Here is an 18,110-nt window from a genome sequence, read left to right as displayed (position 1 = left end):
TGTTTTGAGATGTTAAGTCATTTTTACTAGAAAGTATACACAGCATAGTGCAGAGCTGTATAGGGGGAAGAAACAAGTAGCTAGGAGAGCAAAGTTCTGATTGGTTTCACTGAAGTTTTCATATTAGGTAACCCCTCCATGCACACTTTATTTTTTTATTTTTAGGATCAGAAGAGTTAGCTGTAGCTGCAACTTAGACCGGAACTCCCTGGCATTAATGTAAAACGGTGAAACTATAATTAAGTTTTAAGCGTTGACCCACAGTTGCAAAGACAAAGTGTGGTTTTACATCATCTGGTGATGCTGCGTCTCAGAGCAGGAGTGAGTTGCAGACACTGATACACAGTACTTTCAAAAAGCTTTCCTTTTTAAATAAACTGGAGTGCTCAAGAACTGTGAGCACCAAAGAGAGTAACTTTTGAAGACGCACGGCACTGTGTTAACTGCACAAGGTAAGACAAAAAGAAGAAAATAGAAACACTTTGCCTTTATGTTCAAAAACAAAGCAAAAGCAAAAGCCAGTGCTACAGTACTGACCCATTGTCAGAGGATTCTGTCTCTAAGATGATGCTATTGGTCTTGTTGTCTATCATAATGTTAGCGATGTCTCCCCCATAGAAACTGGAACGTGGAGTGCTGACACAGCTAGAAATGACTGAGTTCATAGCAGAGGACTGGTTAGAGCCTGGGATATTCATTGGTGATGGAGTCATGGATCTCTGCTTGACCACTTGGTTAACATTTCTCACCGTCTCGAAGACCCGCTTCTGATGACTGGTAAGACATACACACAGTTAATAATCACACAGTGCCTTCTTACCTTAAGAACAAACAGAGAAACAGGTAACAGTTTGTTAATGACCCCTCCTATTCACAGCTCCACCAACCACTTTGCCTTTATAGTTTCTGTAAAGTAGTATGCGTAGGGTCCCATTCTCGCTACAGTCTGGCCATTACATTCAATCCACCAACATAATACTTCCATCATCCTAGAATATTTTAGACAGAACATTTGAGAACTATGTGCATGGACCCTCTCAAATATTAATAAAAATTAAGTGGAAGAGCATTTCAGTACATCAGCTAAAAACACCTCAAAGCCATTGTGTGGAAATGAGTTTTTAAAAAACAAAATTGATCTCCATTCAATTCTTAACTACAAACTGGCTAATCCATATTAAAAAATAATTTACTCTACTGAGTATCTCTATGCTAGTAAGTCTTGTATCTTTTCTTTTTGAAACCAATTTCCACCCCCCCTTAAATAGCATTTTAAAAAAAGAAGAAAAAAAAATATCAGATATATAATGGACCAAGAGTCTAGAGAAAGGCTGTCAAGGCTGGAAACCTAATTTTACACCTACCTCTACAGTTCATTCTTTATCAGCATCGTCCTGATATCATAACAAACATTGTTCATCTGCTTCAATATTAAGATCAGATGACACTTCAGCAGAAATTTCTTGACAAAATAAATTTGCCCTACATCATGCTACAGAATTGCCATTGCTGTTTTGTTTTACAGTTCAACAATGGCTGAACACAAGAATAGCACATCCCTTCCAGCTTAAAGGTAACACTGCCAGGGTATGACAATGACAGCATGCCTTATGCTACTTAATGTCATTCAAACATCTTTCCTTCTGTCCATGAGTGCTCGACAGTTGTGATCTTTGTGTGTAAACTCCAAGTCTATAGTTGTATATCTTTAAGAGGCTGAATCTAAGAGCATCTATCAATAAACAGTCCCACAGTTACTGCTGCTGAGCAAATAAATAAAACCAAGACAAACCATGAAACCAAAAAAGAAGGTATCCTTCTTTGGTACATGCATAGCAATATAAAATACCTTCTAAAGAAGTTAAAACTATCCTGAAGTTAGATTACTCTGGAAGGATGAAAGGATCCTATGGGGTTTGAGCATGCTCACATCTTTCTGATCTTACATTTTTCTAATCAACATTTCACTCTGTCAAGCCTATTTACAATTCTTGGCTCATGCTCAGAGAAGGTTTAAGTATATGTCAAGCTTTTTGTAAATATACTTAAAAGGTTTCTTGAAAGTGGCTACTGTACCTTCCCTGACTGTCCTTTCTTTGTAAACTGCTTCTCTAACAGACCATCTAAGTAGGATTAACTTGTTTCAAATTAACCAGTCCATGTTTGGTACAAATAGGTGAGATAAACTTATTGGAGTACACGTGCAACTAGTGTCAGTAAGGCCATTTCTGCCAAGCTGTATCTATCTATAGCTTTTGGACTGTCACAAGTACTTAACTTGTTTCAAACAACTCTCTTGTTTAATTCAAGGGAACTTTAGCACAGGTGTAATAGGCATCACACTATAAGTACCCAACCACTCTAAATCCCTTTCTGCACTGATGTTCTCCATCTAAAAACTGGATTAGACCAATAATTATCTGGTAAGTTCTGTTATAAAACCTGAAGAATGAACCTGAGGAATTGAACTCATCCCCTAATCATTAACTGAAGAAACCTAACATGTCAACGCACAAGAAAACAACCCTTTTCTCATTTTCAGCACTCAAGAATGAGAACAAAAAGTTCATTAAGACAAGGCTAAACCTATATATAAGTGTTTTCTTTTAGTAGCTTTACCAGAAAATGTAACCACCCCAATAACCAGACAATTTATTTTCCTTTCTCTCTGTCATTCATACTTTGCCAGAAATATTTCCTTCTAAATCCCTAGCTCAACTATTTTCTGCCTTTTCCTTTCTCATCAAATAATAATTAACTTCAAATATAATCAATCACTTAGGAACCAATTCTTTTCAGTCGTACGCCAAGTCAGGAGAGTCGGGTTCATCTAAATGCAGTTCTTTCCTCATTGACCCTTCTATCTCTGCTGCCAAAGAATCCTGTTAAAAATAAGCACAAAAGAAAAACAAGTATCATAGTATTAATAAGTTACAATTGCAGAAAATAATTAATAACTTATGTAAAATAATTCTAGCTAATAAGATGCCATTCCAGAAAAGAGAAAGGTTTAAAAATGAAAACTGACTGGAAAGCTTGAAGACTAACGAATATATCTCAATCACTGACAAATTATGGCTTAGCTTCATACTGTTACAGTACTTGCCATCATATAACATCTGTCACACCCTAAAAAAACATCACAGGCAACAACAGAATTTACGTGCCCTAACTTCCCAGCCTAAATTCCTTACTCGGTAACACCCACCTTTCATGTATAAAGTTTTGCTTAACTTTTTTTCATTTAAACTAAACAGAAAACACTCTTCCTTTTCACAACATTACCCAGCCACCCACAAATAAGACATGGTTCTTGGTATAAAGCATTATATACTTCCCCCAAAGGGTTAAAGGTGACAGGCTATCAATTTTCCAGTGCCGGTCTGTAAGTTTTACTGTCTAAATGCAGTTAAGTGCAGGTCTAAGTATCAAACATTCACAAATCTAAACCATCTTTGATCCCATGATTCAACATTTGAAAATCATTTTTATACAAAACACATAAACCTATCTCAGCACAAGCACGCTTTTTGCAGCTTTCAACTGTATTTGTGCAAGTACAACTTGTATTATTAAATCTCTGCACTTTAAATTGGCCTATGTTCAGTCTCAGAAGGGAACACAAAAAGGCAAGTTAAACCTTTGCTGACAATTTACTTTCTGTGAGCAGAAATATCTATGTTCTTCCTCAGCAGTTAAGAGGAGACATGGCTAAAGACAAGGAGGGCCAGACTCTGCTGCTTGATTACATTAATGTAACTCAAAAGAAACTTCACTGATATCATTGCTCTCAGAAGTAATGGAATTATTCTACGAATACATAAGCAAGCAGAGCCAGGCACTGAACTTACCCAGACATTATTATCCATTCTTTTTTTCCTCATTATTATCCATTCTTTTTTTCCTCATTTGGCTGAGGGTACTGCATATTCCCCACGCTTTAAATGTACAAATATCATAATCAAATGAAACCAGGTAAACGAAGTTGATAACACTAGTGACACTGCCATAATTAATGATACCATAATACATGTTAGCAACAAATATTCTTTTAATGATCCACTGAATTTTCAGTGGCCCTAAACCAAGCAAATATGTGTAACTTATTCAAGTACTGAACTAGAATGTATATCACAAGTGCCTAGAAGGATGCCATGTTGGAAAAACATTAGTTATGTTATTAGTTAGAAGAAAAACAGGAAGCTCCAACTGAAAATCAGCCACCACCGTACAGTAGATGCATAACAAAGATGTATAGAACTGTGTAACAACCTGTTAATGCTACCCATGATTCACAGCATAAGCACAGCCAGCTGCAGGTTGTATATAATACTGCAGCAAAAACAAGTAACGGCACAGCACCACTGTTTCAGACCCAGGTATGCAAAATTGATCCCTCAGGTATCCTTTAACACTGTATAAATACACATTTCACCCACATTTCACCCATGCTCATGTCTGGCCTAGCATCCTACCCCTGAAGCTGGAAGTCAGATACAAATACATTTCCTTGGGTTGGTTGTTTTCTGGTGTGTGCAGTTTTTTTCTTAAATCTGCTTACCATAGGGAAGAGACCGAGAGAGTGGTACCGACGTGATATGGCATTCGGCATGGTCTTGTTCCTTAGGTTTTTCAGCTCTTCTTGCGCCTCATGAAGCATTTCCATGCACTCTGCATATTTGTCTTCCAGCTCTCGCAACTGTAACATATAGAAAGCAATCCAAGACCTTATGGGCTGCACTATCATCACAAAAAGCCTGCAAATTCTTTTAACACTGGTAAAGGATAATGGTGTAGGGAATAATATTCCACTTCAAAGGAACAAAACTCCAACGAGTGAATATCATTGAAAATCATTAATAACACGGATTAGTAAGGCGGGGGGGGGGGGGGGGGCACGATGTGGGAAGGAACCGCTTGCTCCATTTCCTACCCTACATATCTACATGAAACCACTGTCAAGGAGAAGATACAGAGGTAGAAATACCTTTAGTCTCATCAGGTATAGTGCCTAATCAGTGCCATGATGACCACAGTGGCAAACAGCATGGGAAAAGGACAAGACATTTCACAGTGTTCCAAGGGCCTTAGGAAATTTAAAACCAACACTTACTTACACACATATACATATAACCTCCAACAGCCTAAGACCATGCCTTATTTTTAGCTTGACTTTCTTAGGAAATGTATCTTATGCAATCACTCTGCAGATGTCTGTGTACCCTCACAGTTCGAGTTCATCAGCCACTGCAACCAAGTTTGGTAAAGGGGCAGAAGTCTGAAATACCACATTCCTGTTAATGTCTTTGCTGAGAAAGGGATGAAGAAGCATGAGCTGAATCTTTGTGGAGCACCACAGGTACAAAAGGTCCATCAGCAAGAAAAGCTTCTACAAGCATTCCCACCTTCAACACCAAGTAGTCCAAGTACAAGACACATCCTAAGGGGATCAAGCTTCATTCATTCTATTTTGTCCATTTTGTTCATGTGACTGTAGCACCCAGAAGACAGCCATCAATCCTAGACTGCCTTCAGTTTATTCACTGAACAAATACAGGACAAATGAGCTCTTCTATGTTATCTCACTATTCAAAACAGGCTTACACTACCAGCCTACAGAAGTCAACCTCTAAAGGGGTTCCTATATAGCCCATAAGCCTTTTAAAAACGTGTGCCAGTTGAAGGAGGAGAGAACAGGAAGGAAAAGGTTTTGAACCCTACCAGGAACATAAATGTTCCTTCATTCCATATACACAGGCAAAATTATTTAAAAATTCTGATCCAACTTAGACTAAAACTCTCATGGTAAAGTGAACAGCCGTTACCTTACTACTAAATTATTGTAATACTAAGTAATGTACTCACCTCTGCTGTGAGCTGTCTCTGGGCATCTTTAGCGGCTCCCAAATGCTGGACAAGCTCTTCATTTTCAACTGCACACTAAAACATGCCAAAAAATGTTAGAAATACTGTGATGTTTTGTCCTGTGATGGTGATTGTATCCTATGCTACAGGTAAGTAGGAAAATCCTAATTTTTCTTAAGACCCTCTCTGCAGCAATACTAGCCCACACATGTTAAAATGTTAACACAAGAACACTCCATATCAGTCTGTGTCCTGCTAAATGAACCTCCAAAACCCTAAAATCAATGAGCATGTGCCCACTCAAATACTTGCACTGACATTCTTGTCTTACCAAAGTAATTAAATTTAGTGCAGAATTTAACATCTAATATTTAAAATAAATTTAAGTATTGTATTTTATATATTATATATATGCTTCTTTTTATGTTTTCTAGTCAAGTATGCTAGATATTAAACATCAAACAAGGTCACCCAGATAAGGAGGGTGGAAAATTTCCTTTAGGCTCGAGTGTACAGAGGATTGTAACTTCTCCTCCAGCTACAATAGTGGCAAATCACAACAGTAGTCTTGCAACTGGATTCCTTACAGCTTTTGCCTTTTTCTGCAGATCGACTATCTGAGAGAGAAGATGGGTGATTTCTTCTTGCTGCCGGGCAGCATCTTCAGTTTTCTTTGCTAACTCTTCGGAGATATTGGCAATCTGTATGTTTGCATCCCCTTTAAGATAAGCAATTACAGTTAACATCACAAACCCAAAAGCAGAACAGTAAGCAGAAAGGTGTTCTTTTGGAACATCACTTGATTCAGCAAAATCCTGCCCCAATACACAGCAAGGTATTTTTGAAAAACAACAGGACACAAAACCAGAAAGACACAAAGTACTCATGCTGCAAAGAAGATCGTGCTTTCCCTTTACACTGACATTTTCAGTGCAAAGCTATTTTGCAACTGAGAAAGATTTAGCTTACAGTCAAAATTTCTGCTATGAAATTTCAGCCAGAAGTTTTCACCTTGCAACCATTTATATAAGGAAAATAAATACCACAAAAAGAAATGACTGACTGATCTGATTCAGTTTTCTTTTTTTTTTTTTTTTTTTTTGCCTGAACAATCTCGAATGAGAAGTGAAAAGAAATAGGGACATACTTAGCTCTTTTACACAGTCATTGACAAGCTGTTGTTCTTTCTCTTCGTAAGTAATTGTTTCAGTCTTCAGCTGACAGGCCTATTGAAGAAATCCACACCAAATATGCCACATTAGCACCTTTGTTCTTTGCCAGTCTGTTGCTGCATTTCCATCTGCTTCAGAAAGATGAGCTTTTCTAATCACTCCTCCAGGAAGACAGTGAGAAACTACAGTTTTTGCCTTCCCTCCCTCATGTTCTGGAAAAAGGGGCCAGGTGAACATTCAGCAGATTACTGCATGGAGAAACTTGCATCAGTATCACCATAGCCCCACTAGATGTCACCTGCGTATTTTGCACTAAAAATAACAACAACAAAAAGCCCTGAACATACAAAAGACTAGTATGCAGAGCTTGATCTGGTCACCTGAACAAAGCTAGGTATCACCACAAACTAATTAAACGCTTGGTTTAAATAACTGAATTAAAAATTCAAGTATTTAAAAAACATTCAGCTAGTATTTGAAAAGTTCTGGCACTGTAACCATATATCGCTCACAAAACCTTAGTGCCACCTCCTTCCCTGCTTTGTCTTTTCCACTCCGATCCTAGGAGTGCCAAGAGGAGCGTGGCTATGCCCGGCTGGTTCTGTCTGGCACCATCTCGGTGGGTCTGTAACCTATTCCCAATGCTGGGGGCACACACAGACACCCACAGGCTGCACCTGTAGAGAACTGCCTAGCTCAGAGGTTTCGGATTTGGCTCCATGCTGTGCCTCGCTGGCGCAGACTGTACCTCCCTGGAAGGGAAGCCAGTGCTATGTGGGGTTCTCCTATCAGCTCCAAGGCAGTGGTGCTCTCGGTTCTAACCCTACCTTCATTATTCTCAAACCACCTATTGCTCATCTTCCTTGCGTGCCTTCTCCATAAAGAGTACAGCACATTCTATTACGTGATGTCTTGTCCAAAGATGTGACACTACCTATTTGCAATGGGCCCTGCATTTGCAGTAGAAAATGGTAACGATACTCTGTTTTCATACATTCATTCTTAGCTCAAGAGTATTTCTTCTGCTATACTCTGCTACACGTTTGCAAAATGGTAATATGCTCCCAAAGTTCAAAAGTTGCACTGGATATTGAATTATGAAGTGTTATTTCTGACAGACAGGGAAGAGTAAATAAACTTTTAAAAACTGTGTTGTCTGTGAAACAAATGGAATATTATCAGAAACAAAAGGCAAGAAAACCACGTTCAACTTAAAGTATTAACAGCCTGACTTCAGACACAAATTGAAGATACTTGATGTGAATTTAGGCTAGCAATTTTTATTTTGACAGACACTTAATTTGTACCAGAGAGACCTTGCCAGCCTACAAACTTTAGAGGTGCAGCTAAAGTCACCCATATCTACCAGGCCAGGCCTATAAGACCTGTTTCAAAGTGCAGTGCTGGACTCCAAAACCTGCCCATGCTCCTGCACATTCTTTTGGCCAGGAAACTGCTTTGCATGTGGCTTCCATGTTTCAGCCTTTCCTTCATTTAGAAGGATAAAGGATGGTGATTAAACAACTACAAAGACATTTGTGTCCCATCTAGAACTATATACTCTTAATTAGACTCTCTCAATTTTTAATACATGCTTCTCAGTACCTGTGTTCTGGCATTTAAATGAACAACTGTATTAAGCAAAACACAAAGGGAGCAATTTCACCTCAGATCTAAGCACAACATTCTCCTCTTCAAGGTCCTTGAGTTTCTTTTGAAGAGAATCCAAATGAAAGTAGTTCTGGACAGAGGAGGAAGATTCATTCCTCTTCAGCCTTGTAACGGAAACAACAGTTTTAACTCATTTTACTTGTAGTATGGCCAATCTCACAGAAGAACAGACTGAGCAGAAGTCTCAAAATCAGCCAGAGCCACATGAAATACATGTGGCTTGTTCATGCCAGTATGTTTGAGCAGCCATGTATTTGCAGTGATTTTTAAAAGAACATTTTTAAAATTTATTTATTATTCCACACATTTCCTATGGAAAAGTTATTCAGCCAAGGCTATGAGAAAGGAAACCACCTTACTACAGGGAGCAACCCAACAGCTTCCTGATGAATGCTGCACATACTTCACCAGAATGCAGAAATAGCTTCGCAAGCAAGGACAGACAGCCCTTCACCTCGGAGCCTGTGAAGCTGTTCAGCCAAATAATTGCCTAGAACCCACACTATAAGCCATGCTTTATGTCCTTTCCTCTGCTTGGAACTTTTCCATAGTGCCTTCATGTCCTTCCAGCACAAAGGTCACACACGTAGCATGTTCTAGTTCAGCATGCAAAGGTATGTGGTGTAGTAAGGTACTGTAAGCGGGACCTACATCTGCCTAGCCACCACAGTGACCTAGTTCCTCTGAAAGTCAGAGCACTGCGTCAGCAGTCTCCCTATGTACTGTCCCCTCCTGACTCTTGTTGCCACCCGGAAAGCCAGCTGGTCCAGTGTAAATTCTTCCAGCTGGTGCCATGCACCAAGTTCAGAGTCCCATTTATAGTTCCAGCCGATACAAGGACCGTTTTACTACTTTTCAAAGCTATTAAACTATCCAAACTACCCATGCTTAGTACCAGATGAAGGCTCAACGTTGTAGATCAATTAACTTACGGGGTGGAACAGACAGACTCTGGCTCACTTTCTTCAGCAGCACTGGTATAGAACTGGAGCAGCTCATCTTTCATGGAGAGCTCATGCCGCAACTGAGAAACCTGCACAAAGAAAGAGCTAGCAGATCAGTAAGTTGATTTTCTAGGCACATTCTTAAGTAAACCCACTAAAGGGGGCTCCTAAAGGCACAAAATTTCAAAACTGGGTGGTTAAGATACCCTGTAATTATGAGCTCCACAAACTTAATCTTGGTTAATTTATATTGCTCTTCTCCAACAAAAGGGTTAAAAGCCCAATGACACAGTAGCACTTACACCACTTCACAACTGCAATTTAAGACCCCAGTGGCAAGAGATTAATTTTTATTTGCCTTGCATAGCTATAAATAGCATAACTGATCAGACAGATCTGTTTCCTTCCACTTGTACTGCAAGACTTGGCCCTCAGTTTTCACTTTCCAATGCACAAATTGCAGAGCACATCTCTTTTGTTAGATTTCTGCTTTTTGTATTGTAGTCATATTTGTATTTGTAGTTATTACTGGCAAAAAAAAAAAACCCCAGAGACTATCAATAAAATAGATTTAAGATGCATTTTCATCAAACAAAAAGCAGACTGAATGCAATAAAGCACTTACACTGTGCAGAATTTTAAGCAAACAAGGTCATTTACTTTCCTAAGGGTATTCTGTGTAATCAGATGTGCTAAGGCACCAAGTCCTCCTGACACATGGGTTCTGAAATGCAAGGGGGGGTGGGGGTGGAATAAAACTAACCAACCACATTTTAGAAAACCATGAAACAAAATCCACGCTTTAATTCTGGGAGGTTCACTTTCCCCATTTCAGGAAGAGCTAAAAAGAGGGTGTGCACAAGATGACATCCAGAAATCCCTTCCAACCTGAATCATGCTGTGAAATGTGAAAAAAAACTCACTGCAGTAACTTCCAGCAACACCTCCCCCTTTAAGATAGCATTTTGTGGTGTGTTGACCTCGGCCAGCAACTAAGCGCCCACCAGCTGAGCACGTACTCTGCCCCACAACCCCCACAGGACGGGGGAGAGAATCAGAAGCACAAAAGCAAGAAAAACTCAGGGGCTGAGATAAAGATGGTTTAATAAGTGAAGCAAAGTTTCCCATGCAAGCAAAGCAAAACAAGGAATTTATTCACTATTTTCTATCAGCAGGTGGATGTTCAGCCTTGTGGAAAGCAGGGCCTTGGCACACATAATTGTTACTTGTGAAGACAAATGCCTAATCATGAATGTCCCAGCTTCTTCCTCCTTGCCCTGAGCTTTTATTGTTGAGCATAAAAACATAAGGTATAGAATATCACTTTGGTCAGTTTGGGTCAGCTCTCCCAGCTGTGCCCCCTCCCAACATCTTGCACAGATGGGGGGGGGGGAGAAGAAAAAAGAGTGCCTCAATGCTGTGAGCCCTTGCCCCACATGGGACAAAGCCCATGAGCTGTCACCATGCTTGGTTCCCAAGCCTTCATCTGTTCAGGCTTTTAATTCACTCCACTGCCCTGAAAGCTTCAGCCAGCTTCAGAACTATGGCGTGAAATAGCTGCACCTATCTTAGAAATAATTCAAGGTAGAAGATAAAAGGATCCTCACATAGAGCACAACAGTTTAGAGACAAGGGACTTCGCTCAGAGGAACAATCCTTACCAAATCACAAACAACCATTTCAAGAGTCCAGCTGATAGTTTTCCTGACTGACAGCAGCTAAATGCTTAACAGATTGGAATTATTCGCTTAAAATGAAGACGCCCAGTTACACTTTATGTAAATAACACACCTGCAAGTACCAAGCCAAAGAGCATTTCTATCTTTCCAACATTACCTTCTACTCTAATAGACCAAAATCAATGTTCCCTTTTTTAAGCTATCATTCCAGATTATGATTCAGCTTTCCCTTTCCTCTCACTTTACACAGAACAAAATCAAACCTGGATTTCAAAACCAGCTACCACCAAAACACAAACTCTGATATGTGACCTGGATTTAGAACAGGACTAGAGGACTGTATTACTCAAATGTTACCACAGGTTTAAGGTGTGTTATTTGAGGACTGACGCTGTGTTTGAAGCACTGCCTTTTTAGCTCCACAAACACATGATAAAGTCTGAAAATGAGAAAGAAGCGTACACTGGGAAATTTAGAAAGATTAGGAGATGCTAAAACCTAATGACCTACTCCATTCCAAACACAGTTCACATTGTGACAGTTTACATTGATTTGATATTGAGCTGTAATTTCAAAGGAGACAACATTAAATTCTAGGTAGCACCATCCCAGCGAAAAGGGACATAGCTTGAGATTGGAGCGGCAGCGTTCTTACTGAACATGGTAACACAACAGCAGGTAGACACACTGTACCTGGGAACTACAATTCTGCTCTGTAAAGGCAGACACCCATCTCTGTAACCAAAACAATTTACAATTAAGAAAGTTTTCTCAATATAATGTTTATGCTTTTAGTATATAAATCTGAAACAGTAAGTTGAGACTAAAGTGTTTGTGCACGCAGTATAGTGCTTCCTTCAGTGAACTCACCTTCTGTTCTTTAGTGCACTACAGGAAAAGTTTCAGTTCCATCAGTTTTTTATTGAACACAATCACAGCCCCTTCCTAAACCTAAACAGCACCTTACAATACAAACTCAAAAGACAAGAATCTAATGCATTTATTAATTTGACATATACCTATGAATATGGCATGTTACAAGGACACAGAAAAAACTTGAGCTACTTAATGGAATGGCCAGAAGGTTCTGTCAGGACAAGTTTGTTAAGTCAAAGAGATGTAAAGCTAAATTATTCATACAGTGACACATACACCAATAAAACCTTAACTTTATAACACACACCAGAAAGAACTTGTCTATATATTACAGAAACCACAAATCCCCCAGACAAACCATTTTTAGAGTGTTTTTACAGAACTTAAAAAGTACCAAATAAATTCTCTTATCTCTTACCCTTAGAGACAGTTGTCTTGGTTACCATTCTGCTCAAATAGTCAAAATTCAGCATTAATGGAAAATCTGAAACCTTCTAAAGACAGATTTTCAACATACAAAAGTCTTATGACCTTAAAACCTGATGAGCTTTGCATCAAAAGGATCAATTTCTGAAGGAGTCAAAATGACTGTGTGAAAGACAGGTATTGATAGAACATATGGCTCAACATATCAAGCCACCTGGTAAGAAGCTTTTTTTCTGGTGGCACTTTTCCTAATGCTGCTCCTGAGTCCCTCTAAATAAAAATAGACCTGGACAGAGGCAGCTCATCCCTATCCTCCACCTTCCTCAATCAAATCTTCCATTCTGGATGTATGGTATGAACGCACTGCCCTGCCCAGACACTATACACATGCCTAGTAAATGCTGTCTTGACCAATGCACAAATAAACTGGTCTGCCACATGATGGGACTTGAGCAGCAAGCAACAGCACTCCTCTGGGACAGAAGAGAATTAGTCTTCTTTGCCAAAAAGGATAGGCCACACCAAAGGATATTATTTCTATGTGTGTGCTCCACTACCATTTATTGAACATCTGGGATCCCTCCACCTATGCTTTATTCATGAGTCCATCTCAGATATAATTCAACACCTCACATGTCTGAGCAGTTTTATTATGAGCCATTTTTAAAGTTTTTAATCCACTGTGGTTCATTGTTCTCCTGCTCGCCCTACAACTGTGAGATTTCTCTCTCTCTTGCTCAAAGCTACATATGGACGAGATCCACAAAGCAAGGTCACTGTCCCAGAATAGGAGAAACAACATTTGCACCTACATCTGTTAGTAAGTCAGAGTTTAGTGACACTTGTAGTTACAGATAAAGAGCACTTTTAAAGCTTCCTGTATGGTTCCATCCAAGATATACCTATCAAGAATCTGCCAGTACCTATAGCACACTGCTCCCCATTCAGAGTAGTACAGTAAGAAATAGCAACTGTATAAATATTTGATTCAAAATTCAATGGTATCTGGAAGACATAAGGTGTTACTTGAAACAAGGTAAGTTTTCTGCTGTGTTTTATACATCACACCAATGTGTGCACTCACAGCCCAGAAAGCCAACCATACCCTAGGCTGCATCAGAAGAAGCGTGGCCAGCAGGGTGAAGGAGGTGATTCTCCCCCGCTACTCCACTCTGGTGAGCCCTCACCGGCAGTACTGCATCCAGCTCTGGGGTCCTCAGCACAGGAAAGACATGGACCTGCTGGAGCAGGTCCAGAGGAAGGCCACGAAGATGATCAGGGGGCTGAAGCACTTCCCCTGTGAGGACAGGCTGAGAGAGTTGGGGTTGTTCAGCCTGGTGAAGAGGCTCCGGGGAGACCTTACTGCAGCCTTTCATTACTTAAAGGGGGCTTATAAGAAAGACGGGGACAGACTTTTTAGTAGGGCCTGTAGCAACAGGACAAAGGGTAATGGTTTTAAACTAAAAGAGGGTATATTCAGACTAGATATAAGGAAAAACTTTTTATGATGAGGGTGGTGAAACACTGGCACAGGCTGCCCAGAGAGGTGGTAGATGCCCCAAACCTGGAATCATTCAACGTCAGGTTGGACAGGGCTCTGAGCAACCTCATCTAGTTGAAGATGTCCCTGCTCATGGCAGGGAGGGTTGGACTGGATGACCTTTAAAGGTCCCTTCCAACCCAAACCATTCTATGAGTCTATGAATTAAGAAACACATGCACCATCATACTATATTCTAAACATGCTCATCAAATGTCTAAAACATTATTACTACAGTCAAGCTCAGACAAACGTATGTACTGCAGCAGGCTACCGACCCACGCTTCAACAGATTCTATCACAGATACCTGGAAAGAGATACAGCAAAATCACAAGCAGCTGTAAGATCTTAGCAATCTATATAGAACGTAGCAAGTCTCAGCCTATATAACCCTTTGCTTCCCAATATAACCCAATGCTTCCTAACACTGACAAGTTCATACATACAGAACATGTTGAATAAAAGTTACTAATCATTAAAATGTATCCTGACCCATCTGAACTATGGAAGCTGAACACAAGTCTATTAAGTTGGCCCAGCTTAGAAAAGGCAGAATGCACATGATTTCAGTGAGCATGCACTACTGAAATCTCCATAAATACAAAAAGTGATTTACCTTATATGTGATACCTGTATCATACACAGTTTGAGAAGCAAAGTGAAGCAACTCCCAGCATTCAAATGCTATGTTCTAAGAGCCAAAATTTAACTGTTTCTATGAATAGAAAAGCATTTGGGAAAAAGCAATTAAACATCGGTTTGCAGGGAAGAAACAAGTGAGGACTGGGAAAGATTCAGGAGAGAAACAAGAAGAGCTGCACACAAAGGGAGGGAGGAGAAGGGAAAAGGTGATTAGTGAAATAATCAAAACAGGGGAATTATGCACAAAGCAGGGAAACAAGGACAAAACAGGTAGAAGAAAACAGTGGGTATAGAGACTCAAAACGAAAAGAGCAGCTGGTTTCAGAGGAAAATTAAATGTGAGGCAGAGTAAAATTCAATGGCTTGAGGTTTGGGTCTTTTGCCCCTCAAATCACCTGATTTAAGCCAACAGGTCAAATTACTTTTTCGATCACATTTCTAAAAGTGTACATGCTATAAAAGTAGGTGACCAAACTGCCACACCACAGATTAACCTGCCATGGACAGGATGCCCAAGAAAGTCAAGTATGGACAAGGTGAAGCTAGAAGGACAATTCTCCCCATCACTGCAGATATAGCACTCAGGCAGAAAAATCTTACCTCTTCCCTGATGTGTTCTACTTGCTCCTCCAGAAACTCATTTCTTTCTGTCAGTGATTTATTCTTCTTTAACAGTGACTGACCAATCCGAGCAGCTAATTCTAAGTCCCGTTCTTTCTGTGAAGCATTAAGAAAAGAAAGCTAATTTCAAATTTTTTGTTCACCAAAGGATCAGAGAGAGGTTAAAATTGTCATGAAAGGGAAGGAACAAGTACTTAAACAATAAAAAGACTTTCTTCTTCTGTGAGGGTTTGTTTGGTTGTTTTTTTGCCAATTTTCTTTTTCTATTCCTGATTAGGTTACACCCACTTTATTCAGAAAAGACTGACCCATACAGAGTTATTGAAGCATAAATGAAAGCACAGCTTCAACATCTACAGTAAAATAATGTAGGTGAAACCAGATCTGGTTCTCTATTACAGCTTTGAGAAACTACTGAGGGAAGCTATTCCATCACCTTGTTATACCATTTGCAGAATGCAATCACAAGAGCTTTAGAGGTTACATTTTAAAGAATTCAGAAGCACAGTAAAAATACAGAAGAACTTAGGCATTTCATAACATTCTTCAGTTTGACTTGCTCCACCTTGAATTAAGAGGCAGTAAGCTGTGCAGGAGCCAAAGCCGATTCACCAAAATTAAAAGGTCAGGTCCTATCCTCTTTGTGTACATACATCCATCAGTGCTTTCATACAAAAACAAATCCTAGCCCTTTCCTTTCTGCAGATGCCCAAATCTACATTAAGTGGTTACTTTCATGCCATGCTTGGCTCCTTCTTCCCATACTTGGCCCCTTCCTTCTTTATGGGAAATAACCCATCTAGACAGTTCACCACATGTACCAATAAGCGCTAGAAGCTTATCCTGTTGATGACATGTACCTATACATGTCTCAGCTTCTGCAAAGCTGAGATGCGGGATTGTAATCTGCCCGGGAAAGTATGATAAACCGCATAAAACTTTGTGCCGTTCTTTAAGCATTCCTATTTATCATTTTCAACTACTAGATCTTTAAAACAGTGGGCAAATGGTGCTAAGGTTAACTCCCCACTTGCCTTTAGTTCAACACCATTTCAGGAAGAGTTTTCTCCCTGTCACTGAAAACAGTTTGGGGCTTATTTACTGCCCCTGACAGCCATCCAGATTTGATGACTAAAAGCTACCTTCTATCATGTATACATTAATGTCAAAGCCCACAAAACCTATGGCTACTGATCACATGGATTTGAAGTCAATGAATTTGAATGAAGAGGCTTTCGTAGTGGAAAAAAAAAAAGAAGTTATGTAATAAACAGTAAATAAAAAGAGATATTATTGATCACCGCTGTATTTACAAATAGCATTTTCCAAATGGTTTCTGAAGGTCAGGCTTATATTTGCATTGAAAGCTACTAGCATTATCTGGCCATAAAATCTTTATATAATCTTATGTACAATCTTTCAGAACAATAGGTCCCACAAAGCTATCCAAAAAACATTTTGGTTTACATCTCAAGCCAATTTATTGTTCAGTCATTTGGCTCACTTCATAAATACGAAATGGAAAAAAAATATATTGCTGCAGCTTTGACTCTACAGAGGAAGAGCTGTCTAGCAGCAAGCTTTCTAACCTCAAATTTGAGGAACGTAAGTGTATTTCCAGCCTCTTTAATTAACCTCTCTAGACTTCCTACACAATTTTTAGCAATTCAGCTCTAAATTTCAGTTTGGGGTCAGGCCTCTTACAGTGATAATGAACTGATTTATTACAGCAATGTGTAAAAAAAAAAAAACCCCAAACAACCAACCAAAAAAACTGAAGCTGGACACATTTACGCTATTATTAGAAAGGGATGAGAAAGCAGGTTCACAGAGGAATCTGCTCCTATTCTTACCACACACCCAGGCAGGCCTGGTGTCACTCCTTTTGCTTAGTTTCAGAGAAATTGGCACAGATTTTCAAAATATCTGCACACGTGTTTTTTTGAGATCTTCTCTTTCTTATCTCCCCTCAAAATGCTGCACCTTTCACCCTGCCAACTTTGTAGCACAATCATTTGAAGCTTGCCAACAAGACAGACAAGGGGTAGCTTGCGGGGAGTGGGGGGGTGGGGTGTTTCTTGCTTGTGTGTTTGAAGGTAGCAGAAGGGGTTAAACCTTAAATTCTGCAAACTGATGTAATCTCTTGTGATAACCACCATTTGGACAACAGAGAAAGGAGCTGTAAGTGCAAGTCTGCCTAAGAACAGAGTGATTCAATCAGAAATGATGGCCAAATAAAACAAAAAAGCTCACTGAAAGTATTTGTTTTACTGAGGGTTCACCTATTACATGCTCCCCCGTTTTTCCTTGGCTATCATCCAGAAAGGGAAGTACACCAGAAGCTTTAAAACAGTGGCTCAGCAAGTCCTTCAGGCATTGCTCCCATGAGTGTGATTTCTGCATCTATAGACATTTGGCTACATGGACTCAGGGGAGGAAACAGGTTGGCAGAATGCTACATTATTACTAGAAGGAGCCATGGAAACAAATGCAAGTAAATCTCAGCCAAATAAGACAAAGTGAACAAGACACAAACAGGTAACAGACTGTTACTACAAGTTAATGGATTACTCCAGGACAAGTCTTTTAGGTAAAGCATCAGTTTTAACTGATTTTTCACAGACAGTTGTTTAAACAAGTTCAGCTCAAAGCACAAAATGCAGGATTTTGCAC

At 39.6% G+C, this 18,110-nt stretch overlaps 1 protein-coding gene across 9 annotated transcripts in view; it reads right to left on the bottom strand.

Moving 5' to 3' along the window:
- TRAK1 (trafficking kinesin protein 1) overlaps positions 1–18,110 on the bottom strand; it is a 138,489-nt gene that overhangs the window by 21,948 nt on the left and 98,431 nt on the right. For all 9 annotated transcript variants that reach the window (XM_049817206.1, XM_049817211.1, XM_049817212.1 and 6 more), the window contains 9 exons: positions 15,417–15,529; positions 9,641–9,741; positions 8,704–8,812; positions 7,013–7,091; positions 6,453–6,583; positions 5,866–5,940; positions 4,562–4,699; positions 2,806–2,882; positions 538–774 (listed from right to left, as the gene is read on the bottom strand). In XM_049817206.1, coding sequence (XP_049673163.1) covers positions 538–774; positions 2,806–2,882; positions 4,562–4,699; positions 5,866–5,940; positions 6,453–6,583; positions 7,013–7,091; positions 8,704–8,812; positions 9,641–9,741; positions 15,417–15,529 — 1,060 coding nt within the window. The remainder of the gene's footprint in view (positions 1–537; positions 775–2,805; positions 2,883–4,561; positions 4,700–5,865; positions 5,941–6,452; positions 6,584–7,012; positions 7,092–8,703; positions 8,813–9,640; positions 9,742–15,416; positions 15,530–18,110) is intronic.

This window comes from Accipiter gentilis, chromosome 14 (assembly GCF_929443795.1).
Source record: "Accipiter gentilis chromosome 14, bAccGen1.1, whole genome shotgun sequence".
Taxonomy (NCBI): domain Eukaryota; kingdom Metazoa; phylum Chordata; class Aves; order Accipitriformes; family Accipitridae; genus Astur; species Astur gentilis.
Note: the sequence above shows the minus strand (reverse complement) of the source record. Positions and strands in the feature narration are given on the sequence as shown.